Source organism: Lissotriton helveticus, chromosome 8 (assembly GCF_964261635.1).
Source record: "Lissotriton helveticus chromosome 8, aLisHel1.1, whole genome shotgun sequence".
Taxonomy (NCBI): Eukaryota; Metazoa; Chordata; class Amphibia; order Caudata; family Salamandridae; genus Lissotriton; species Lissotriton helveticus.
In genome coordinates, this window is record NC_136069.1 from 491654710 (window position 1) to 491681333 (window position 26624).

General features: G+C 45.4%; 1 protein-coding gene across 1 annotated transcript in view; it reads left to right on the plus strand.

Annotated features, from left to right (window-relative positions):
- LOC144772817 (olfactomedin-4-like) overlaps positions 1-26624 on the plus strand; it is a 220060-nt gene that overhangs the window by 143840 nt on the left and 49596 nt on the right. Inside the window, exons 3-5 of the mRNA XM_078657405.1 lie at positions 8784-8840; positions 16201-16353; positions 23649-23861. Of these exons, the coding sequence (XP_078513531.1) occupies positions 8784-8840; positions 16201-16353; positions 23649-23861 (423 nt within the window). The remainder of the gene's footprint in view (positions 1-8783; positions 8841-16200; positions 16354-23648; positions 23862-26624) is intronic.

The window sequence follows — 26624 nt, forward strand, 5'->3', positions numbered from 1 at the left end:
CCTACTGGTTCAGACGACTGACACCTACTTAAGGGAAACAAAAGCAGTACTGCATCTGCTACAAAATCTGACCTTTGACCCTGAGAGACAGATACTCTTGGGCCTTTCCATGGAGAGCTTGTACACCAGCCTGCCCCACGATGAGACACTCAACATCATTGAGGAGATTCTCTTCTCTAATCCATGGGAGTACCAAACACCAAAGAACCTAGTAATGGAATGCATAGCCTTGGCCCTTACGAATAACTTTTTTCTGTATGAAAATACTCTCTACTTACAGAAGCATGGGACCAGCAGGGGGAGCATGTTTGCTCCCAGCCTGGCTGGTCTCTATGTTCATCATCTGGAGAGTTGCAAAAGTCTTCATCAGGACAACCCTTTTAGGCACAACATTTAGACCTGGAAGTGAAACATTGATGACGTGCTGGTCATCTGGGAGGGTGACACTCCATCAATCGCGCACTTCATGGAGTGGCTCAACCAGCAAAACCCGTACCTTAAATTCACCAGCATTGCTTCCCGTGACCAACTAGTGTTCCTGGACCTGAATATTTACCCTGAAGGGGGATCATTGAAGACCACTACACACTTTAAGCCGACATCGAAAAACAGTCTGCTGCTGTATGACAGCTTTCATCCACGTCACCTACGCAACAATCTTCCGTGTGGGCAGTTTCTTTGACTCCGGCAAAACTGCACCAACCTTACTGATTACAAGAAACAAGCCTCAGATCTAAAAACTAAACTCTCCCACCATAAATACCAGGCACCCGTCATAGACAGAGCAATGAAGAGGGCACGCAATAATAACAGGTAGGCTCTATTGGAAGACAAAGTTCCCAAAGATCCAGATGCCAGACCCATCTGCGTAACTAACTTTAACACCCATTCCAACAAGATATCAAAGATTGTGAACAAACATTGGAGAATCTTTACCTGTGGTGACCTACACTTAGAGAAACCTTTGTTCGCACACAAAAGAGGCCGTAACCTTAAGGACATGCTGGTCCACACACAACCACGCATAGGCACAGCCACACATACAAACATTCCAACTCTACAGCTGATCCAGGGCCACCATCCCTGTGGCAATTGCAGCAGGTGCCACCTGACCAAAAAGAGTAGATGGGTGAAATGCAGGAATGGCAGTGAGTGGGAGCAGAGGAAGTACACCAACTGTAACAGCCAAAACGTCATGTACATGATCACTTGCCCCTGTGGGCTAGAGTACATTGTCATGACATCACGACCAGCCAAAATTCGAATCGGCGAACATAAAAGTAATGTTCGATGTAAAAAAAAAGCACCACGAAAATGGCGTCACATTACTTTTCTGAAACCCACACAGTAAATGACCTACAGTAGACAATCATAGAGCAATTACCATCAGAAATTGGCCACTTAGTGAAAGAACAGCGCTGGCTGTTCCGCCTAGGCACTAATGTCATCGGACTTAATGATGATATCCCTTGGAACCAGTTCACATAAGCAAAGTAACCATTAGATACCCCAGCCCTTTCTGTACAGTGAAGTGGAATGTATGCACCAGGTATCACTTAGCCCCTCGGGATGTATTATCCACCTCATACATCCTTCAGCCACGTAAATCCATTGAGACTGAGGGGTTTAGCTAATTGACTCTATCCCCAGGTGCCTTTTCATATAATTACATTGAATAGGCTAATCCCCCCTTTTTTTCCATAAACCATACTTTAAGCAACTAAAAATGCTTATCCCCCCAAAATAGTGGAAGGAACACCGACAGTGTTCTTTTCCCTCTTTTACTTTGCTTGCATAGGGGATTATCAATAGAAACCGCATTTCACGCACCGAGCCGGGCGCTTCACTTCTAACAGCTTGGACCGCGCATAGCGAAGCCGCAGGCTATTTTTTGAGTTAGCAGTCTAGTTTCAAGTCTGCTGGGCCCGCATGACCCGTACGTTAATGGGCGTGCCTGCACAAGCAGGTGTTTTTTCACAGCCCAGCCACAGTCTGTTGAGGAAGCGAGCTAACAACACCTCAGCTTTTACTTCCGGGTCTGTGGCTCACCGGAACCGAGGCTGATTGGGGGCACATACTGCAGGTATGCCTTACGAGTGGCGGGAACTCTTAGGCAATTAAGGAGAGTATAAAAACTGAACCCTCCCGACTCCTCACACACCACAGAGCCGTGGAAGGGACGTTTGTATGAGGTAGTACCGCTACTCATGTAAGTACGGCATAGCCGTTTCAGCAGGATCACCATCACTCAAACCAAGTGAGTACCCTCTGCATCGCTGAATTTTGCATTTATCCTTGCAGAGTGCAATTAAGCATGGGGTCCCCACTGTTTTTGAAAGCTTATGATGTCATTGGCCTCATTATAGCAAGTATGCAAGTTATCTACTTTTTTATCCCAGAATTCTTTTTTTGCCAACCCTAGGGAAGTACTACAGCGACCAACTGGAAAGGACTAGTATGGAGTGTGTGTTTTATGTTAAGTGTTCTGTATGTCCAGTATTTGTCCACTTTTTTTCAGGGCACTAACCTGACACTGATACGCTCACAGTTACCTCTAGACACTGTGTAGTTCACCTTTGCAGGTCACGATCTTCACGTCCAGAGAGTTTCCACAGATTTAATGTCCCTTTTGTGTTCTTTTACAGATTGACAATTAAGGGATTAACTTGTTCCAGCTCAATTGACCATAGTAGGCACATTTGGCTACATTATACATTAATTCTACACATAATTTCCCTTATGTATAGACAGTAGTAGACTGTCGCATGTGACTAGGGTAGGGATTTGTGCACCCGTCCTGAAGAAGAAGCTTGAGGCTTCAAAACATGTCAACACACGCAGGAGGTTATGTACATTAAATACACCAAACCTCCACCTCACTAATTTTTAACAATACCAGCATGGAGCTATATTAAAACTCGTTTTACTGCTCACTTGCCTGGTATTTTTTAAACTCACTTACCATCCACTCCTTACCCTACCACTCACAACCCTCACACACTACACATAGTGATTACATCAGTGCTCCCGCATAACCACCGGTTAGTATAGTAGCACACCGCTTTCTGTAGAGGGACGCAAAGACCCCTATGATGAAGCATGACACCAAGGGCCCTTTTGGTGTGTGAGGGGTATTTAAAGAATACAACGTGCTTCCCACCATTGTAGGAAACACATCCAACCCCAGACCAATTTCCAATTTTCACCTATCTTGTATGGGTGAATTCTACTTGTTTATTAAAACATTTAGGTCTTGAACAGGAAAATTAAGATCCTTGAGATACAAAGCAGGTTATGGTATCACTTTAAGGCCACGCCCACTTTGAGGCCACGCCCCCTCCCCCTCCCTTAAAATGTGCAACTACAGGACGCGCAGCGGACGAGCGCAGCGGGAGCGCCGTTTGCGCGCCGAAGGCGCGCCTAAGGCAAGCCCGTCTGCGCCCGTCCGCGCACGACCGGGCCGTGGGCCAGACACTATGCCTGTCCCAGTCGCCTCCAAGGTAAGCTACTCTCGTAGAGAGCTTCTCAGCCTTAGACCCACTAAAAACAGCGCCTGCCTGGTACTACTCGATCCTACTGTCCCCTTTCTTCGCTGCGACAAATGCAAACCAAGCAATCTTTCACTTCCAAAACCCCCGGCCCTTCCCCCTGTTCTCAAAATCTCAACTCTTAACTGCAGATCACTCCCTAAACACGCCTTGCTTATCAACCATCTTATTGTTGACCTTAACCTGGACATAATACTACTCACAGAAACCTGGATTACGGGGCACTCCAACGCTGACATTGTTATGGCCCTCCCCCCGGGTTTCCTCATCATGTCTCAACCTCGCCCCTTAGGTAGAGGAGGTGGACTGGCCATTATTTACAGGGACCACTTTACCTGTCGAACGAAAGACTGCGCGATCCAAGACTCAGAGAGCTGTCTCTTCACGATTCAGCTGTCTTCGACCAACTCCCTGTCAGGCCTCCTGGTGTATCGGCCGCCCGGTCACTCGGGCCCCTTTACGGCTGCCCTGCTGGAAACCGTCACCTCCACAGCTCACCTTTCTTCTAACTTCATCATAACTGGTGACTTAAACATCCATCTCGAGGATCCCCTCGATACGGGGGCAACCGACCTTATCGACGACCTAGCGGCCTTGGGCCTGCTTCTCGCCAACTCTGATCCCACTCATTTGAAAGGGCACCTTCTCGATCCGGTGTTCTCCAATATTCCCTCCCTCCTTTACATCAAGTCCCAACCCCTCCCGTGGACTGACCATTTTTTGGTCACGACCCATCTCCCTGGAACTTTTAAAAGGCCCCAAAAATCCCCCACCTTCACCAGAGACAGAGCGTGGGCTAGACTCTCGGTGGAAGAATGGTCCACAGCCCTAGACGCTTCGATCCCCAGTCTTTCTGAGGACCCCGCCATCGCTGACTCCCAAGTCAGAGACTGGATATCGTCCACTCTTGACAAACTTATCCCCATAAAAAATCGGGAGATCAAAAACAGGATAAAGGGCCAAGCCCCCTGGTACAATGCTGACCTTAGGGACCTACGCAAAGAGTGCAAAAAGGCCGAGAGGCAATGGAGAAAAGACTGGCTACACAGCAACAAAGACCTTTACAATAGCTCAGTAAGACGCTATAAAACAGCTCTCAAACTTGCAAAGGCAGGATTCTATGACAACAGAATCCAAAACGCCTCCAATTCCTCAAAAGAAGCGTACCTGATCGTCAAAGAACTCCTCAACATTCCATCGGCCCCTAGCGTCTCCCACGCCCCCCCAGACAGAAGCAATGACCTTGCTTCCTTCTTTGACTCTAAAATCACACGAATACTGGATTCCCTCCCCATGATTACCCCTCACAACCCCCCGGATACTGAGGTCTGCACGAACAGCCCGCAGCTGTCCTCCTTTAGAGCCACCTCTCTCACTGAGGTCACCTCCACGTTATCCAAAATGAAAAGTGGCTCACCTCTTGACCCTGCCCCTGCTAGAATATTAAAAACTGCCGCCCCCAGCATAGTCACCACCATCAGGGATCTTATCAACACCTCCTTACGCCAAGGCACAGTGCCACCCAGCTGGAAAAACGCGGTTGTCAAAGCCCTGCTAAAAAAAACCCATCTGAATCCTGACGACATGTCTAACTTTAGACCCATATCACTCCTTCCATGCATCAGCAAGATGGCAGAGAAACTAGTTAATTCCCAACTCTCCCAATTCCTTGAGACCAACAAAATCCTGCGCCCATCTCAAACCGGCTTCCGGCCCGGCCAGGGCACGGACACAGCCCTCCTCTCCGTCATCGAGGAATCAAGGCGCATTCTGGATTCAGGAGGATCAGTGGCGGTGATCCTCCTGGACCTCAGTGCCGCCTTTGATACGGTGGACCATCGTGTCCTTCTCCATCGCCTGGCCGGGGCAGGAATTGTGGGTTCTGCACACGCCTGGATTAACTCCTTTCTATCAGGCCGTACTTTTCAGGTGTGGGACGGCAACTCTCGCTCAGACCCCCTTCCACTCACATGCGGTGTTCCGCAGGGGTCCTCGCTTAGTCCCACCCTGTTTAATGTTTACATGGCCCCCCCCCCTGGAGGATGTTGTGACCCCCCATGGGATCAAGGTTGTCAACTACGCTGATGACACCCAATTGGTCGTCTCCCTTTCCCAGCTGGACAAACATCCAGACAGCCTGCGGAACTGTCTCCAGGACATTTATGCCTGGATGTGCGAATCCTCCCTAAAATTGAACGGTGCTAAGACCGAAATTATGCTCCTGGGTAACAAATGGTCTTCAATCCCCGCCGTGGTGTGGCCGGATACCTTTGGCGAGATTCCCACTCCTAAGACTGAAGTCAAAACGCTAGGCGTCTGGCTCGAACCAAGCCTTACCATGAAAACCCAGGCGACCAAGACCGCTGGAATATGCTTTGGCCTCTTGCGGTCTACCCGCAAGATCCTCCCCCTCCTCCCCCCGCTCTCCAGGAAGTTGCTGGTTCAAGGGCTCATCCTAGCCAGACTTGATTATAGCAATGCCATCTACCTTGGTGCACCAGAGTTCACCTTAGCCAAACTCCAACGGGCACAAAACGCGGCGGCTAGGCTCATAATGGACCTCCCCCCTAGAGCCTCTGCCAAACCAGCCCTTAAGGCCCTTCACTGGCTACCTGTCCGCCAGCGAATTGATTTTAAAGCAATGTGCACCAGTCATAAACTCATTAATGGCGCCGGCCCGGCCGCCCTGAAAGACCTTGTCACCCCCTACAAAGCTCCAAGGTCACTGCGCTCGGATGACGAACATCTAGCCATCGTCCCTAAATTTAAGAAGGCTCGTACCGGCGGCCGCCGCTTCTCGATCAAAGCCTCGTCAGGGTGGAACGCATTGCCTCGCCACTTGCGACTGGAACCCTCACACGCCATCTTCCGAAAAAAACTGAAGACTTTCTTATTCCCCAAATAATCGTCCTGTCCCCCCCCTCCTTTTGGATATCGCACTTCTACAGCGCGGGGATGCCTCCGGGTCACCAGGCGCTTTACAAATTTATAAATAAATAAATAAATAAATAAAGGAAAGAGGACTCTGCACCACATGCCAAATGACTGGACTCACTGAATTGCTGGTTCATCAACTCTTCAGGTTGTTTCTTTCTAAGTCAGATGAGAGTTGGTAAATGTCTTTGTTTGGAAAAGTTGTGGGTACTTCATTGAACTTGAGAATGTCCTCTAATTTGCCAGAAATTATAAGTTGGCAGTCAATTTTTTATCAGTGAGCTATGATATTATGCATAATATACTGGGAAACTACACTTGACCCACCTATGATAAATTACATACATTAAGTGGTTACTGACTGGAAGCATTCGGTAATTAAGGTTATGGGTATCTGATAATTGTCAGATTGTTGATAATCACTGTGACCTTATCTTTTAAATATGCTACAAATGTGTCCTAGATAGGTCAATTGGAATCATGTATGTTGTCAGTTGACAACTTGCAAATCTTGCATGTTTCCAGCTTCGTGGCCCTGCAATGAACAGTCCCATCCTTCAGCACAATCACACAAAGGCATTTATCTAACATGCTCACTTCCTGGTACATTAATCTTATCCACTCTACTTACAAGGCATAAAGAAATAACATATTCAATTTTATCAAATGTTTGCGTGCTCTGCGTAGAATTGAGTTATGCGACCACTTATGTTGAGATTTGTTCTGTTGTCACTGACTACTTATATAGGATCAACTGGAAGGAAAAATGTCCCGTATCAAGGCATTGCCATTAATGGGAATTAAAAGCCATGACACATTGAAAGGTGGCAAGGGAAATATTTCAAAAAGGGTGCCTGTAGCAGCTTTGGTGCATTACTTAAAAGCAGATAGGCAAACAGGTTGATCATTGAATAAGATCTCCAAATGTAGTATATTTATCTATCATTTTCAAACAGTGCTGTTAAATGCGCTGATGCTCCTTTTCAGCATACATTTACCTGTTCCTTTTTTGCTGTGCAGGTGGAAGTGTAGGGCAAAAGGAACACTTATTAGCAGTTGAATCTGTATATATTTCTACAAGTACCTCTAAGAGTTTTTGTGAAGCCCACAACAGTTAAAAATCTCCTTGAAAGTCAGCAGGAGACCTATGGTTTTTTGACATTTCAAAAGATGTATGTGAATTGGCACCATTGGGTTTTTATCCGTTATTGTTCCAAACAACATAAAAAAATAATTTCGGAATTTACTTTTCCATGCACATACTTACATGCCTAGCACTTGTTCTATGAGTTAGAAGTGTCACAGTTAACTAAGTGATACTATTGCCTATGGTTTCTTGGCAGAAGTTGCAGTTACAAGCAAGGTCAGCTGAAGCCATATTGGTCATCCTGCACAAGATGGTTAGCACTGATGTGATTTTGGAGTTGAGTGCATAAAGCTTTTTTAGTAGTTTTGCCAATGAAGAGTAGATGTGTGAGGGGCCTGTAGTTGTGTAGGTCATCAGGCTTAATGTAAAAGTCTTTAGGAGTGGGAGGATTGTTCCTGACTTGAGAGTGTCTGGGAAGATGAGTGATGGAGGTGCTGGCAATGGAGAGTAGGGATAAGTGAGCTTCTTAGGAGAGAACATTGATGAAGAAAGAGGGTAAGCATCATCTGCATCAGAAGTAGCTTTGAGAAAGAAAGATATGTTGACCCGAACTGTGAGAGACAGGACTTGGAAGGATGACAATTGTGGGATTCCACATGAAAAAGTGGGTGTAAGAGGACAAGTAGTCTTGGTGTTATAGATGTGCTGATCAACATCTATTTTTTTCTGAAAAGAGGCTGATGGCACTGAACTTATTTGTGGAGTGTGGGATAGACTCATAATCAAGAGAAGGATGGCAAGTGTGCAGAGGGCATTAGATTACCAAAGATATGGCAGTAGTAATTTTCCCACACTCACCTGTTTTCACAATTTACTCAGCTCTACCATGAAGCAGTGTTCTCACCACACAAAGAAATTAAGACGTGGTGCATCGCACAATGACTGGACATAAACTTCCTTTGAAATATGCAGACAAGTTTGAATAGAGAGCTAAAATATCTTTACAGAATATTAATATGAGTCTGTGTTAATGTGTAGTTATAATGGGTTAGATGTATGGTCCATGTCAATGAACTCAGCATGACATTCTTATTTAGATAGTGCTTGTTGTGAGTACATGTACTAATGTGGGATGATTTACTGGTGAATTTGTATTCTAGCAATACAAATAGTATTCAATCAGATTTACCAAGTTATATGTTCCTTTCTTTCAGGCCCATACAACTCTAGGCAGCTCTAACACAGTACTTTTACCAGAGCCTCCGTCGAAGGTAACTATTTTGATAAGTATTTGCTTCTAGTGAACGTGAGAAGTGTAGTACTGGCCATGACAAGTGTCCCAATCAGAGTATAAGAGGAAAAAAGTTACAGTTTTAAGATTAATGGTTGTAAGCAAATAATTCCAAAACAACATTCTGGGTCACGGAATGTTTAGAAAAGTATTAATTAATTTTCTAATACATAGTCCACATTTCCGTAAAGTAAATCTTTATCAATTAAAAAAACACATTGATGTTGCTGGACAAAAGTATGTGTAAAGATGTATCAGCATTACTTTTAGATGTTCTGGAATCGTGTTCAGAACTATATTGGACACAATCAAATTTGCTTCATCTTTACCAGTAGTAAATTATTTGTAGTTCTACTATCAACTCTCATTTGTGTTGTGTGATTCTTTAACTTGCATAGAAAATGTTTTTTATATAAAAGGAAGTGCTGTGAATGTCATTACGCAAAGTATTTTAGTCCTAGGCATTTGAATGCCTACTTACACTCTGGAACACAGATTTAAGTTACATTGGCTAATGAGACTCTCCCGGCAGCTACAGCTACTCTTGACTCAAGGTGCACAAGATGGCCCCTTTCCTACTATCATGAATCCAAACTTCATCGCTGTCCCAGTTTTCAATCCTTAGGGTACTTCTGACCAGCAACTCTAAGCTTCCACCATATGCAACCTATAAATTATAGCACACATCGAAGTGTAATAAAAAGCTCAAGTGAGTTTTTAAGGTTAAATATTTTGCATTTTATAATACTCTTGAACTAAATATTTGCTTTGATGTGAAAACTTTCATTTGTAATTCACATTCTTGAAGTAGCAGCTCTACTACACTTTTCATAATCAGTAATTAATCTTTTGCTCTGCAGGTGTAAGTGTGAGGCAAAAAGAGTACTCATTAACTGTACTATTTGTATATATTTCCACAAATACTTCTAAGAGTTTTTGTGAAGCCCATAACAGTTAGAAATCTACTCTAAAGTCAGCAGGAGACCTCTGACTTTTTGACTTTTCTAAAGATGTATGTGAATTTGCACCATTGTGTTTTCATCTTTTATTTTTCAAATGTTACGTTTCCATGTACCTACGTACATGCCTAACTCTTGTTCTATGACTTAGAAGTGTCACCGTTTATTAAAGTGATACTATTGCCTTAGGTTTTTTTGGCAGCTGTTGTAGTTACAAGCAAGGTCAGCTGAAGCCAGATTGGTCATCATGCACAAGATGGTTAGCACTGATATGATTTTGGAGTTGAGTGCATAAAACTTTTTAGTAGATTTGCCAATGAAGGGTAGATGTGTGAGGGGCCAGTAGTTGTGTAGGTCATCAGAGTCTAATGTAGAATTCCTTAGCAGTGGGAGGATTGTTTCCACCTTGAGGGTGTCTGGGAAGATGATTAGTGTTGGAGGTGCAGGCAATGGTGAGTAGGGATAAGAGAACTTTTCAGGAGAGAGTGTTTATGAAGGAAGCGGGTAAGCATCATCTTCATCAGAAGTAGCTTGGAGAAAGGAAAGTATGCTGGTGAGAACTGTGAGAGATAGGACTTGAAAGGATAACAACTGTGCGATTCCACAAGAAGAGGTGAGTGTAAGAGGGCAAGCAGGCTTGGTATTATAGATATGCTGCTCAACAGTCTTAATTTTATTTCTGAAAAGAGGCTGATTGCATTTCAATTTTTTGTGGAGCGTAAGATAGTTAAATAAGGCAGGGGGACGAGGCAGTGTTTGATTGTTTTAAAAAGTGTTCTCCTTCTCTTGGTCTTTACATTGATAGTGTTGATATAGAACTTTACTTTGGTTGATGTTCGTTTGGCATGGAGGGACTTCAATATCATGAGATCTTGAGGATTACTGTCTTTTTTCCATTTTCTTTCCTGTCCATGGAGCGAGTGTTTATTGACAGAAAGTTCTTTACAGTAATATGGTGCTGAAGGTTTTGACTTGCACTTGCATGTTTTTGTTTGAGTGTGGATGTTCAAATAGTTTTCCCAAAAAACAATGACATTTTTCAAAAGGGTTTTGTCTTCAGATGCATGGTTTCCATGGTGAAAGGTCAGTTTATGCTAGGTTGCTTATGGAAAAATCTTTGAAGGATCTGAAGGTTTGGTCTTCTTCTTTGGGTTGACTCCAGTTTGTAGGTTGCTGAGCAGTGAGATATGGATGACAAGGTTGTAGGTTCACTCTAGGGATATGGGTATGGGTGGATTCCAATAGATTGTTGATGGTGGTGAAAGGAGGAGGTTGGGGATGTGGCAGTTGGAGTGAATTGGCTGGGTGACGTACTGTAACACTTTGTGTGTCGATGAGGTTGAGGAGGTTGTCTCATTTTTCTGAGCTTTTGTTGTATGAGAAGTTGATGTCATCCAAGATAATCTGGGTGTGTTGGATGAATGAGGTAAAGAGGAGATCGAAACATTTCTCAATGAAACCCTTCTTCTGCCCAGAAGCTTGCAGACAAAATAGAAGGTGGCAGGCAGTCTGTGTTTCAGAGAGTGGGAAGTCGCATATCAATTGGTCTGTGAAGTTGACTGTCACTTGTATGTCTAGGGTTCAGAAATAGGAGGACTTATGAATGATAGCGAGACATCATCCCTTCTTATGTGCATGGTCAACACAATGGATGCAGTAGACTGAGGGAAAAAGGATGTCTGGGATGTGTGAAGATGTGGGGATGAGCTATATTTCTATGATGAAGAGGGCATCAAACTTGTGATAGGTGATGAGGTCTGCAATTTTTGCTGGTGCATGGAGTTCCTTAGAATGAGCATTAATGAGCATTAGCAGAATGTGTATTCTGAGGTTTACAAGTGAAATGAAATAGGAAATGAATGAAATGAAATGAAATAGGACGTATACAGCGCATGGCTGCCCGTGAGCGTCCCAGTGCTGGTGAGTGAACTAACAGAAGGAAAAAAGGAATTTGTAAGGGAATAACCAAGTTTTCAACTGTTTTCGGAAAGAAAGAAAGTTGGGCTGGACACGAATGGCAAGTGGTAGGGAGTTCCACAGTTTGGAAGCATTATAAGAGAAAAGATGACCCGCCGATCGGGCTTTCTTGATCCTGGGCATGGAAGCTAGGTGAGGATGCGTAGACCAAAGGGGTCGGTTGGTTTTGTGGGGTAGAATAAGATCTTTCAGGACGGGGGGGGCTTTGCCATGGAAAATGTTATGAGTAGTGCATAGAGACTTAAAATGCACTCTTTCCTGAAAAGGTAGCCAATGGAGTAGGGTGAGAGCGGGTTTCGCTGAGCAGCGGTTCTTGGTGCCCGTGAGGAGCCTGGCAGCTGTATTTTGGACAACTTGTAGCTTGGCAGTTACTTTCTTGGGGGCACCGAAATACAAGGCGTTGCCATAATCCAACCTGGACAGTATAAGGCCCTGTATTAGAAGCTTTCTGGACTGAGGGGGAAGCAGTGGTAGAATTTTCCGGGAAGTGCGGAGGAGGCCATAGCAGGTCCCCGCGGTTTTCCTGGCTTGCGTATTGAATGTGAGATCTTGGTCCAACCAGATACCCAGTAAGCATGGGCGGATTTTGCGAATTGGCAATCCGCTAAATTGCGTATTTACGGATTCGCAATCCACAAAATCCGCGAACTCTCACAAATGTTGCGGATTGCCGCATCTACGTGTTCGCAAGTGTTTACTCCCCAAAATTGTATAGTATTCTAGTTGGCAAGTGCGACCAAGCAAAAAATCCGCTTCGCACGGATTTACGAATTTTCGGCAAGTTCGTGGATTGCGAATTTGCCGAAAATCCGCAAAATCCGCGAGCGGAACGGATTTTACGCCCATGCTTAATACCCAGACTTTTGATGTCAGATTTAAGGGTCGGTGGTGGACCCATGCAGGGCGGCCACATGGTCTCAGGGTGGAAGTGTGATTGGTTACCCATGACCAAAATCTCAGTTTTGTCACTGTTAACTTGAGATGGGAATTATCCACCGAACTAGTTATATCCTTAAGACAGGCATAGAGGTCCGAAGGGGGACGATCCAGCCGGCTCAATGATACAATGAGCTGGGTGTCGTCAGCGAACGTCAAAAGTCTGACACCATGTGGAGTAACGATTTTTTCAAGAGGAGACATGTACACATTAAAAAGCGTAGGGCTCAAAGATGAGCCTTGAGGGACGCCACAGTGTACAGGTGTCACATTGGAAAGGGAGCTGCCCTCAGCCACCTGGAAGGAGCGGCTGTGAAGGAAGGATTTCAGCCAGGACAAGGCAAGCCCTGTAACTCCCAAACCCTTGAGCCGGTGGATCAGGGTAGAATGGTTCACGGTGTCAAAGGCTGCACTCAGATCCAGGAGGATCACTGCCACTGATCCCCCTGAATCTAGGATCTTTCGAGCTTCTTCTACCACCGCAATAATGGCAGTTTCTGTGCCCTGACCCAGGCGGAATCCTGTCTGCGAAGGCTGGAGTAAGTCTCCTGACTCAAGGAAGGCAGATAGCTGACGATTAACGTATTTTTCAGCCACCTTGCTGATACCTGGAAGTAGGGAGATGGGCCGATAGTTGCTCAACTCCGAGGAATCAAGATTACTTTTTTGGAAAGAGCTTTTCCTATGGCTCTCTTCCAGTTCGGAGGGACAATGCCCTGTAGGAGAGAGATGTTGATCAGTCTGGCCATTGAGGCGAGGATTGTAGGTGCAACTAGCTTTAGGATGTTAATCGGAGCTGGATCCCGCGGGGATCCGCTTATAATTGATTGGAGAATAAGAAGAAGTGTATCTTCTGTAATAGGAGAGAATGTTTCTAAGCTATGAGCAAAATGCTGAGATACTAACGAAGGCATTTCAACCGGATCGACCGATTTACATGGAGGAAGAAGCCTCAAAATATTTTGAATTTTCAGATCAAAGAACTCCGCTAGCTCATTACAGCGATGATTAGAAGGGTCCAAGGAGAGAGGAGGATCCGGGTTTTAAAGAAGTTTTTTCATGATGTGATAGGTTTCCCTGGATGAATTAGAAGATGATCTAATTTTTTCTTCAAAGAAGGTAGCCTGCGAAGATTTTAATGCCTTTTTATAATTTAGAATCATATGTTTATAGTCTTGTTTTTTGGGGGGATCAAATTCTTTCCTCCATGCCCTTTCTGCTTTTTTGGAGGCGAAGTTCCTTAGTAAACCAGGGGGAGGGGGCCTTTCTCCGTAGTTTGAGGGCAGGTTTTTTAGGGAGGACTATGTCCAATGAGCTTACAATCCATGTAGAAAACTGAGCGTCTGCTAATACGGGGTCGCAATCATATGTAGGGAGAGAAAGTTCAAGGATATTCCTCCATTCTTCCAGGTCGATTTTCGACCAGGGACGGGTCAGCGTACTAAGGGCCGACCTAGGGCGAGGGGTGGCGGGAATCTGCCAACTAAACAGTATCAAGAAATGATCAGTCCAGGGCACGGGAAGGGGTGCCAGTACTTTAAGCTCAGGGAGATTGGAAAATATAGGGTCTAGGAGATGCCCTACTATATGGGTGGGTTGGCAGTTCCCCAGGTGAAGTTGATAGGCCGCTAGATCTAATTTCAGTTCCGTAGCTAGGTTATCTCCTGGGCTATCAAAATGGATGTTCAGATCTCCTAGGATCATCAGATTGGGAAGAGTACTGGACAGGGCTAACGAGGTTTCCAAAAGGGAACTGCAAAACTGCCCAGGAGGGCGATAGATAAGGATCCCAGAGAGTGAGTTACAAGGGGACAGCTGAAAGGAAAAATTGACGTTTTCACAGTCTAATAAGGGGCTACCGTGAAGGCGGCAGGAGAGATGATATTTATAAATTATTACTATCCCTCCTCCCTTTCCCTTCGATCAATCAAGATGTTGAATGAGGAAGCCCGGGGGCAAGGCCTGAACGAGATCTGGGCCCGAGTCTGGGGAAAGCCACGTTTCAGTTAAGAACAGAACCTCCATTTGGTGATTTTCCAGGAGTAAAGCTATTTCGAGAGCATGTTTGGGCAGGGACCTGCAGTTCAGCAGGGCCATGCTAATATCAAGATCCGTGGATTGACAAGGCTTATGACTAGATAGTGCATACGAACAGTGGATGCAATGACTGTGTGAATCCCCTATTGAGATGGAATGGGCGCAAGACGGCAGAGGGGGCTGTCTCAATTGAAGCAGAAAATCCCTTGAGTAGAGTGGAGGCATCGAACGGTTGCAGGGTATATTACTAGGCCCTGGGCCCGATCTGGTGCGGACGGGCGCAGACGTGCTTACCTCTGGCGCACCTCCGGCGCGGTTGTAACATGGCGGCTATATACTGCTCCGCCTGCCGCCTAGCTCCAGCGTCAGGCGTGCCAGGGGGAGTGTCAGGCCATGTGTGTCCGCCCTCCGCTCAAGCAGCGTCAGCTGTGGTGGACGGGGGTCGGAGCACATGAGCCTGAGGCCTGGGGGCAAGTACCTAGTGCAAGGATCTGTGCAAAATAGGCAACGTGAGTTTTAAAAAGATCAGCAGGACAAAACAAGGTACATTTTAAAAACACACAAAGAATCGCGTTTAGCAGCACTCACACTAGGCTGCGCGCTCTCTGTTTGATGGCTATATACTGCTCCACCTGCCGCCTAGCTCTAGCGTCGGGAGTGCCAGGGGGAGTGTCAGGCCATGTGTGTCCGCCCTCCACTTAAGCAGCGTCAGCTGTGGTGGACCGGGGTCGGAGCACACGAGCCTGAGGCCTGGGGGCAAGTACCTGGTGCAAGGTTCTGTGCAAAATAGGCAACGCGAGTTTTAAAAAGATCAGCAGGACAAAACAAGGTACATTTTAAAAACACACAATCGCGTTTAGCAGCACTCACACTAGTGTGTGGTAGTTAGTGGGATGTACAAGGCTGGCTCTGTGTCTATGAAAATGCTAGTGTTTTTGTGTCATCTTGGTCTGGGTGTGATTTGGGAATTGGCAGATTAGGGTTCAGGGAGAATCACGTGATGATATATCGTACCCAATAGGTTTCATAGGAACAGAGATTCTGGTCCAACATCCTTCTTGGCCCTAAGAGGCTTAAATAGGCAATATCCTTGTCTGTGCCAGCCCCTTTTTGAGGATGCCTGGACAGTGGGACTCCATGAGGAGGTGGTTGAAGTAAGGAGGAGTTGACTGAAATAAGTACAAGGAAATTATATTGATTCCTGTGCAGATGGATAATGGTAAATGTAGTGATGTTACCTCTTGTGCAGATGGTCATGGGGAATTAAGTCCAATTGACTGGCGTTTGCTTTTTAAAATTATTTTGACTGAAACCAGTTATGTCACTTTTTGTGCTGATCGGGTTATCATGTTCTCCAGTCATCAATGTTGTAAAATGGACAACACATTTAGTAACAATTCATTTCATTTTGCATTTCACATTGTATTGCAGCGTTTTACCAATGTCTCTGGCTCGATGGATAACCATGGGACGTGCCAGTGCTCCGTTTATCTGCCTGATAACAGCTTTCCAGCAATGCAAGTAGAAAAATTGGAAAATACCACTCAGGCACTGTCAATCCGAGTTGAAACTGAACTAGCCAAAGTATGTACTTTTAACACATGAATTATAATAATATGTATTTTATGTCACAGAGACTTTATGAAGAATTATGAAAATGTTTCAACACCATGTTATTCTTCACTCGAAAATATGTTTTCGTTCACAAAAGCCAAACGTATTATGTAGAAATATAGTCAATAGCGTCAAAAGCACAATATTTCCTCATCTTTTAAATGCTACAAGGTGGTGTATGCTGTCTACAGACGACATTAGTCATTAAAATAAATGTTCTCCATCATTTTCCACCGACCTCAATTGTAACCAGGGTATCACTACAGTATAATTATCAAAGCTGTCATTTGTTATTTCGAGGCTGTATTCTTTAAAAATCACAGTAGAGTAGAATTTTGAGATAGAAAGGCTGGCAGAATATGTGATGCAAGGGCCAGAGCTGCCCACTCTGGAAAATGTGGAACCAGTTTCGAGTCTCGGCATGGAGTCGGCTCAAACTATTGTGTCTCTGGGGGAATCATTGCATCTCCCCGTGCCTACAAAAAATGAATGTGTCCTTGTGAAATGTAACTGGTCCTCATGTAAAACACTACAATACCTCTGGGTCGAGTGCCAGCTGTATACAACAGCAAAAAGAAAAAAAAGAGAGGGAAAGTGGCATTATCCGTTAGTAAGAGGAGTTTGTGAGAGCCTAGAAAAAACGAGAAAAAGGCACGAGAGAAAGCAAGAAACAGGAGGCCCTTCGCAGTTGTGCCTGTGCATTTAATATACAACCGGAAAAAAGATACACAATTAACTTATGAGAATGTTGACTATTAATTATGGGCATCTAGTTTTAAAAGCATTCTTGGATGCATGAATTATTAGTTCCTTTCGCTGGAATTATGCGGCAAAGTAAGCCAAAGTTATGCAGCACAGTTGACTAAATTATGTGTCAGGTGAAAGCAAACTATGCAGGGTAATGCAGCACAATCTGTTGCAGTATTATTTGACTGTTCTGATAATAAATTACATCCAGTACTACTGCCAAAGGGTCGCCTCGTCAGTGACACTTTAACACCTGAATACAACATAAAAGTAACCACTTAAACTTTGCAAATTGCAAGCCACTCCGCGGGGCCCTTGGTGTCAGTATTTTACGTAACTTTACTTAGTGCTAACCCCCATATTTGACTCATCTTCCCGTGCTAGCTCCTCATTTTGTCAAGATCCCTAGCTATCTAAATATTTCTTGAAGGGTCGAGTCACCAAGGTTTTGCAGACCTAAGTTGAATTTAGTTGGGTAAATATTGAAAAATTACAAGCATAAAGTCTCAACCTGTATAGGCAACATATGAACTTCAACTTGTAAATACTTTCAATGACCATAAAGTATGCTACTGGATGTGACAAATTTTGCTCTTTGTGGCCATTGCAAATTGAGGAGGCCTCCCGAAGTAGTTCAACACCCAGAAACATGAACTTGACAAGGAAATTTCCAATCTTAATTAATTCAGAAATGTAGTTCTGTGAAAGGTAGTAGTTAACTCATAATAAAACGTTTGAATGTTGAGTGCTCCAATAAAAACAATGGAGTGCTCACTGCTACTAATGGCCTGTAGAAGCTTGGACCATCAAAATTCCAATGTTTCACAAAGCCCTCCCAAAGTCTGAGGGGATTATTTATTTATTTATTTTTTTATTTATTACTGTGTTTTATAGAGCGCAAACTTGACCCTTAAGGGTATCAGAGCCCTTAACAGGCAACATAGCATTGTATAAAAGGCATAGAATCACCAAGTAAAAGAAAAAAAACGATAGTAGGGGGCAGGATATAGGATACATAGGAGATAGAAAGACATATTTACAAATTACATATACATTTACTCAAGATGAGATACATATTTACAGATTACATTTACCATTACTCAAGTCAAGATCCCAAGTTTCTGGGTGGGGTGACTAGGAAATCTGAAGGGAGGCAATAGACAGACGTGGATCCGGGTCATAGTGGTGGTTGAGGGCAAGTTTAAACAAGGAATTTGTTCATAAGGAAGGTCTTGGCGTCCTTTTTGAAGCAGACCAGAGAAGGGATTTTCCTGATGTCAGGTGGGAGAGAGTTCCACATTCTTGGAGCCGCTCCAGAGAAAGTCCGATTATTTTTTCCCCGAAAGCGTGCAGGTTGGTGCGGGAAGTCTCTGGCAGCCCGGGAGTTTCTGATTCCTCTGGAAATCACAAGTTTCTGTGCAAGATATGCAGGGGAGTTTGATCGATTTCAACCCCCTCGGGCTCCGTGAGACCTTTGTTTTACAAATTAGAACATTCTGCCCTCTAGAGGCCCTAGAGCCCTCCATAGTGGCCTCTACCTGCCATTAAAGTCCTGCTCCCTTGTTAAAAGCCCTTGCCTTTGACTCAGGCCTTTAATGCTGGAGCTGGCCTTTAATGGTTGGTAAGGCTATATTCAGGATGGGCTTGGGGAGAAACCGCCTTCTAGGTGGATGGCTCTTTCAGAAGTTAATTCTTTACATGAGAAAAATGAATAATGTCAGTTGTGCATATTGATTTGGGTGGACCAATTACACATGCATAAATTAACATCTGCGGAATTGCCACCTTTAAAAAAGATTTTGAATAGCTATAAAAAAAATTCATAACTATATCTGTAAAACTGTGAATATTACAGCTTACCCAAAGTAATACTCAATGCCTCTGTAAATTCCAAAATAGTTGAGAATTTACCCCAAATACATTCTTAAATCTACAAGACGAAAGTTGCAAACTTTTCAAACTTGCTGCACCGGTGACGTCAATGAAGTGTCGTAGTCTCCTCCATCTGAGGGCCCTATGATAGAGTGATCTCCTCCTTCCAGGTCATATATGTACACAATTGTCATGTATGAACTTTCATATGATCACCCGAGGCATTCTGGGAGTTGGAGCCTTGGTTTGACTAACAAACTTGAATACAGTGATGTGTAGTTGAAAAGTTCAGGGCTGGAAACAGTACTCATAATGACCTGGAGTGAGATGTTCATCCTACTCTATGGCTTAACCCTTAGAGGTTGTAACTACCCAAGACAACTCATCTTCCATGTTGTTTGTTGGTGTATCAAGGTGATGGCACTTGGATCAAGGCTCCCCTTAGGTTATTGTGAGCATCGGAAGAACAAAATACGGGGTCTAAGGTGCTTTAGTATAAAATACAGTGCCTAAGGAATGTGTTTTCTGATTAAACATACCCCTTTTAGCTGTCCTTTTTAGAGTGATTGAATTAAGAGAGAACTGATACATTCTGCTCTAATGTACACTCATGACTGATAAAAAAGATATGTGATTTAAAAGGCTTCAATGGTATGTTTAGGATATTGCAATATAAAAATCACTCATATATGACAATGCATCAAAACACTAAACATATGAATCGGTTTTTTTTTGTTTTTTTTTTCGTTTCAATAAGCTTTATTCGGTTTTTGAGTTTAAAACCATAAAAGCTACAGAAAGAAATACATACATGCATAAATAACTCAACAATTCATTTCAAGATAAAAAGAAAACCGACAATTAAAACAAAAAAGTTTAGCAAATCAACTAATCAAAATAATCAAAATGATTGCCCAAGATGTACAGAGACTCCTTTTCACCAGGTATTATAATTCGGTGCTCGGGGTCCAGGATAAAAGTCATGCAGGTCCCAGATACAGATGGGACCATCTCCAACTTTGGGCTGAGAAGATCGTAAATACGGGGCAATATTGCAGTGTTTAAATTTAATTAGTATCAAGTCCCCTGGAATATCTTTGGGCAACATCCCTAGCCACCCCACCCTCCTAACGCTCAGGATCCCGCCATCTAGAGCAGGTGATAGTGGTCTGTTGTTTTTGAGCCAGAAAATGGCTTTATTCAGCAAGTCCTGATGTAATTCACGTTTGCCATGACTGAGTGGAGGGACCCCAGAAAGAACGGTGACGTATGGGGCGGCTACAGGGGGTAGATTTATTCGGTGCCTTCTTTCTTGAACTATGTTGGGGACATGTGCGGGATTAAAAGTAGCATTGCTGCCACTTGGATTGGGTGTAGTAAGAGGGGAATCTAAAGATTGGATTTTCATAGGGGCAATGGTCTTAGGTTTTTCATGGTTGGTATTGAGAGTAGAGCCAATGGGTATAGCAGAATTTTCAGTCAATGGATAAATCCTATTTACAGTGTTTTCAATACAGGTCAACCTGTCCCCCAAGTCATTGATTTTCGCAACCAGGGGTGACAATGCGGAGTTTAACAATTGCTCTATTTGCGCCAGTAGGGTCAATTGGAGGGGCGATGCAGAGTCATTTGTTCGAGTCCCAGCCTTATCCAACATTGATAGGGTTGGTTTGTGGGGGGATAAAGAGGGGCTACAGCACAATTGCTTGGTGGAGGGGATAGTTTTGGGGGGTGAAGGGAACATCCTGGGGAGTGCAGATTATTTGGACAGTGTCTCTGCCCACTATGGGGGGAGTTGAAACATCCGGGCCATAGTTTGTGCCACACAGGGCATTTAGCTCCTCCCAGATGGACATAGTAGTTGGGAGACAGAACTCCAATAACAACAGTAGGCAGTCCAAAGCGGTAAAGATAAGAAGGAATAAACGTCTCTGTACCTCCTCCTTTGTTGCAGCCAAGTGGGGTGGCCCGTCCCGTCCTTCTCGGGTCCTCTGAGGGCCACAGAGGGCCCGCCCTTTGCCCAGGCTTAGCCCGGCGCGTCCCGCGCGCGTCCTCGCGGGACGAGGGTCAGCACTGAACTTTATGCGCCTCCTGGCGCGGATTGATGGGCAGGGCAGCAGCGTCACCTGGAGCCTGACTGCGGGGCTGCTGGGAGTGGTGGTTCCGGGCCGGCAGAGCCAAGCCCGGCCGGTGCTCAGGTCAGTAGAAAGTGACGGTGATGTGCTCTCGGCGGAGCAAAGCCCGGCCGAGCACAAATTCCCCCTGTAATAGCAGCACAGAGTCCTCGGGCAGCACTGAACTTTATGCGCCTCCTGGCGCGGATTGATGGGCAGGGCAGCAGCGTCACCTGGAGCCTGACTGCGGGGCTGCTGGGAGTGGTGGTTCCGGGCCGGCGGAGCCAAGCCCGGCCGGTGCTCAGGTCAGTAGAAAGTGACGGTGATGTGCTCTCGGCGGAGCAAAGCCCGGCCGAGCACAAATTCCCCCTGTAATAGCAGCACAGAGTCCTCGGGCAGCACTGAACTTTATGCGCTTCCTGGCGCGGATTGATGGGCAGGGCAGCAGCGTCACCTGGAGCCTGACTGCGGGGCTGCTGGGAGTGGTGGTTCCGGGCCGGCGGAGCCAAGCTCGGCCGGTGCTCAGGTCAGTAGAAAGTGACGGTGATGTGCTCTCGGCAGAGCAAAGCCCGGCCGAGCACAAATTCCCCCTGTAATAGCAGCACAGAGTCCTCGTGCAGCACTGAACTTTATGCGCCTCCTGGCGCGGATTGATGGGCAGGGCAGCAGCGTCACTTGGAGCCTGACTGCGGGGCTGCTGGGAGTGGTGGTTCCGGGCCGGCGGAGCCAAGCCCGGCCGGTGCTCAGGTCAGTAGAAAGTGACGGTGATGTGCTCTCGGGCGGAGCAAAGCCCGGCCGAGCACAAATTCCCCCTGTAATAGCAGCACAGAGTCCTCGGGCAGCACTGAACTTTATGCGCCTCCTGGCGCGGATTGATGGGCAGGGCAGCAGCGTCACCTGGAGCCTGACTGCGGGGCTGCTGGGAGTGGTAGTTCCGGGCCGGCGGAGCCTAGCCCGGCCGGTGCTCAGGTCAGTAGAAAGTGACGGTGATGTGCTCTCGGCGGAGCAGAGCCCGGCCGAGCACAAATTCCCCCTGTAATAGCAGCACAGAGTCCTCGGGCAGCACTGAACTTTATGCGCCTCCTGGCACGGATTGATGGGCAGGGCAGCAGCGTCACCTGGAGCCTGACTGCGGGGCTGCTGGGAGTGGTGGTTCCGGGCCGGCGGAGCCAAGCCCGGCCGGTGCTCAGGTCAGTAGAAAGTGAAGGTGATGTGCTCTCGGCGGAGCAAAGCCCGGCCGAGCACAAATTCCCCCTTTGACACAGCCGTAGTTCCCACTCCCGGTTCGTATACAATCAGCTCTTGACTTGGGCCCTTGAATCATAAATACCATTTATGGTGGAAGCAGAAGTAAAGTCAATAATGGATATAAAGACTCATCATTGTTTAAGCCATAAAATTGTATTTTCATGACTATCAATCTATCTTGACAAATGTAATTATGTGCTCCCACTTCTCAAAGTGGCACATCAGAGAAATCTTGAGTTAAAAGTAGGTCTGTGGTTAAGAAACCCAAGAAAACCTCTGCTTATAGCAAGTAATTCACATGCAAGTGTTTGTCCTACAAAAGTAGCTTTCAATTTTTTTGGGGGGGGGCTTAATCCTCTTGATTCTGGGCGGGGTTATGCAACTGTGCAACCTTCGAAAACTGTGTGCCATCAGTTTAATTACAGTTCAAAAGCAACATTTGTAACTTCACACACTCTTTTTAAGAAACAGGAATTCATTGATTCTTACCTAGGTGACTTACGCTTCAATATTCATTGAAAATGTGAAAATAATTATACTTTGCTTTGTAGCCCTACTGGCAAGCTCGCAGCATTACATCTCTATAATTCCTTTTAAGCACATTCCTATTTACAAATTCTGCAAACCAGACTGTAACAGAATCATCAACTGAACAGCAAAAGGGAGGACCTTGGCAGAGACCCTCAGAACAGAAGCGATCAGTTTTCATGTTATCCTTCCCAGAAATTAAAAATCTAATTGAATCCAAATAAGTGCAGTGGGTACAACAGCTAAGATTTAGTAATGATAGATATTAATATAGTTTTCACGAGATTTATCCACTCACAGCGCAAATTTCATCATACCTCCAGAGAAGTGACAAGCTCATCCCAAATGCACTTCAAAGATAGGTCAGGAAAGAAGGAAGACCTGTAGAAGTCAGGGCTACATTTTTTTTATCAAACTTTGCAATAGCTTGTAAATTATGTCTTCATTGACATATATATTCAGACATCACATACTCTGGTCATTGATCACCCTAGCTGATCTTCATAACGTGAATAACTTCAACCTCTCAACAAAGAACCTGCCGATGCACTTCTATCAAACACCATACACTGATTTGACCTCATATATTATGGATCAGAATCCAATTACCTAGTTGTCGTATGTTGTTTATATTACGGTGGTAAGTCCCACTTTTGTTATGATTTTAACAAATCAAATAAAAGTATTATTACTACTGGTCATCAAATCTGTACATTTTAATGTTCACACAATTACAGGCTTGACCTTCTTTTTCAGATCAGTGAATTTACCAGAGTAATCGAAGTGTACGAAATGAAGATTCAGAACTTAACTATGAAAGTCGAACGAATGGAGAAGGGCGGCGTTTCTCACACTGACCTTGATTTTGAATTGTTGAAACTTGAAATCACAGAGATGGAGAGACTGGTTTCTCAGATGAAAGATAGAGCTGTTGGAAGTAATCAAACTGTTGATCAACTGTATCAAGAGGTGAGACTTCTAAAATAAGCCTGCGGTGGGGAACAATGGTTTACATAGTTCCCACTCTCTAGACTGGCATATTGCTCATAGTGGGGGCATTAAATATTGGTAAATCTGGCCTGTGGTGGCGTAGATCACCATCCGAAAGAGTAAAAAAAAAACAAAGAAGTGCAATGAAGACCCAATCCTGTTTTCAGGTTCTCAGCTGTTAAGTTTCTCTGGGTGATGCAATATTTTGTATTTTTTTACTACACATTATCCAACATTTCAAGTGGCCCATAGTGATGTTTGGTGTTGAGGTATGCATCTTTTGAGTATACTTGGAACCTGAGATCATCAGTTTCAGCCACTGACTGTGCATTTTCTACCCCTAGTTGGATTATGTTATTTTATCCTCTGAGCATTTTAATCATGTGGGGCCAGATGCATCAACAATCCATTTTGCCATAATATTTGAAACTTGTTCTCAGTTGCCCAGTAGATAAGACTGGACGTTACGGCAGCAGCTGTATTTTGCTCTGCCACAAAGGCATTCGATTCTATCCACTGGCCACAGTGCTTAATCGACTGGGACAGCACAAAGCAATAATACAATGGGTTATACTCATTTACACTAAACCGGTTCCTAGAATTGGAATCTACAACCTGCTCTACAAGCCGGTAGCCATAAAATAGGGGAACTTAGCAGGGTTTGCCCTTTCACCAATCCTATTTTCCTTAGTGACAGAACTGATAGTGTGTTTACTCAGGGAGTTTTACGGTGACAGAGGTACTCAGTTCAGGCCCTGTAGAGTGCTCATATCATATCTGACCCCTTGCTCCCGGAGAACTATCGGCCCATTTCCCTCTTACCTTGGACCGCCAAGGTCACTGAGGCGCACGTGAATTCCATTCTGTCTGCTCACCTCTCTCGTAATAACATTCTTGACGAGAGCCAAAATGGGTTTCGTGCTCAACACAGCACCGAAACTGCTTTGCTCTCTATGATCGAGCACTTGCGGTCGGTGCTGGATGTCGGGCAGACTGCGGCACTCCTATTGTTAGATCTGAGCGCCGCGTTCGACACGGTGTCTCACGACATTCTGTTGCGGCGATTGGAGGAAGTGGGTATTGTGGGGAAAGCTCTTCAGTGGTTCCGCTCCTTCCTCTCGGACCGGTCTTTCAAGGTAGCTATACCACCTGGCCAGTCCTTGCTTCACTCTTTGGAACTGGGAGTCCCTCAGGGCTCTGCCCTTAGCCCCACCTTATTCAACTTGTATGTGAAGCCGCTGGCTGCTGTTGTCAGGCAATTCGGCCTCACCATGACATCGTATGCCGATGACACGCAGCTGGCGGTGACACTCAGTGGGGACCCTGAGGTGACTGCGCTCAGATTCCGGGCAGGACTTATAGCTGTGGCTAGCTGGATGCGTAACAACTGCCTACAGCTTAATGCCAAGAAGACCGAGGTCCTGATCGTAGGGAAGCAGGCGGACCTCTGGGGAGATCAGTGGTGGCCTTCCGAACTAGGGGTGACCCCCCTTCCAGCGGCCGAAGTTAAAAATCTGGGGGTCTGGCTGGATTCTAATCTATCTTTTACCAGCCACACGAAGAAGACAGCAGCCACCTGTTATGGTATTTTGCGAGGACTGAGACCAGTCCTCAAATTCTTCGACCCCCCCACTCGGCAACTGGTGGTTCAGGCCTCCATCCTTTCCCGGATTGACTACGGGAGCGCCTTGCTGCTAGGAGTCAACCAGGCGGAGGCTACTAGGCTTCAGAGGGTGCAGAACGCTGCTGCACGGGCCATTGTTGGCATCCCTAGACGTTGTTCGGTTTCGACTGTTCTGACCTCTCTTCACTGGCTTTCGGTCAGACAGAGAATCAAATTCAAGGCTCTCTGTCTGACATTTAAGATTCTGAAGCTTTCTTCTCCCCCCGCCTTGGTGGGCCTCATCTCTTCTTACGTCCCAGCGCGGTCCCTCAGATCCGAATCACTCCATTTGGTGAGTAAGCCTAGGTTCAGGCTGAGTAGGATGGGAGGACGTTCCTTCTGTGTTCTGGCGGCTGATCTGTGGAACTCTCTTCCTGTGCACATTCGTGCCCTTAATAGTCTGACTCTTTTTAGACGGGCCATTAAAACCCACCTGTTTTCCCCTGTTGTCTGATTTCCCCTCTTTTCAGTCCTGATCTGTTGTGTTGTGTACATGATCTGGCGCCAGGACGCCCCTTTGCTGGGGCAGCTGTTGCGCCTAATAAATGTTATTAACATAACATAACATAACATATGCTGATGATATTATATTGCATCCCGTTGCATGACCCACTAGTGGCCCAACCTGCTGTCCCATATTGACAAGGCCATATAAAGCACTCTGCGTGCTTGCAAATATCACCCCTTCTCAAGCAACATTTTGCGTGTAATCGGCGTGGCATAGGTATTGCTGTGGGTGTTCCGACGCAACGCAACACCCATGTAGTCTGATGCATTTCCAGATTTACGAGAAGTCATAAACCTGTAAATGTATCAGAATGCTATGCCACCTAGTTTTTCATCTTTCAATGCATCCTGCATTCAACAGCAAACATGGAAAGAGGAAATCACTTACATTGATTGTTTTTTGTAGGAAGGTGTCCCCACAAAAACAATATCCCACTATTCAGCATCCTTGTACCATGGTGCAAGGGTGCCTGCACCAGCGCATGGCAGCCCATTGTGCCCCAGGGCAGGGGAAAACACAGGGATGCACCATATATTGTTGTAAATATATCGTATCACTGTGCTTTGAAAGT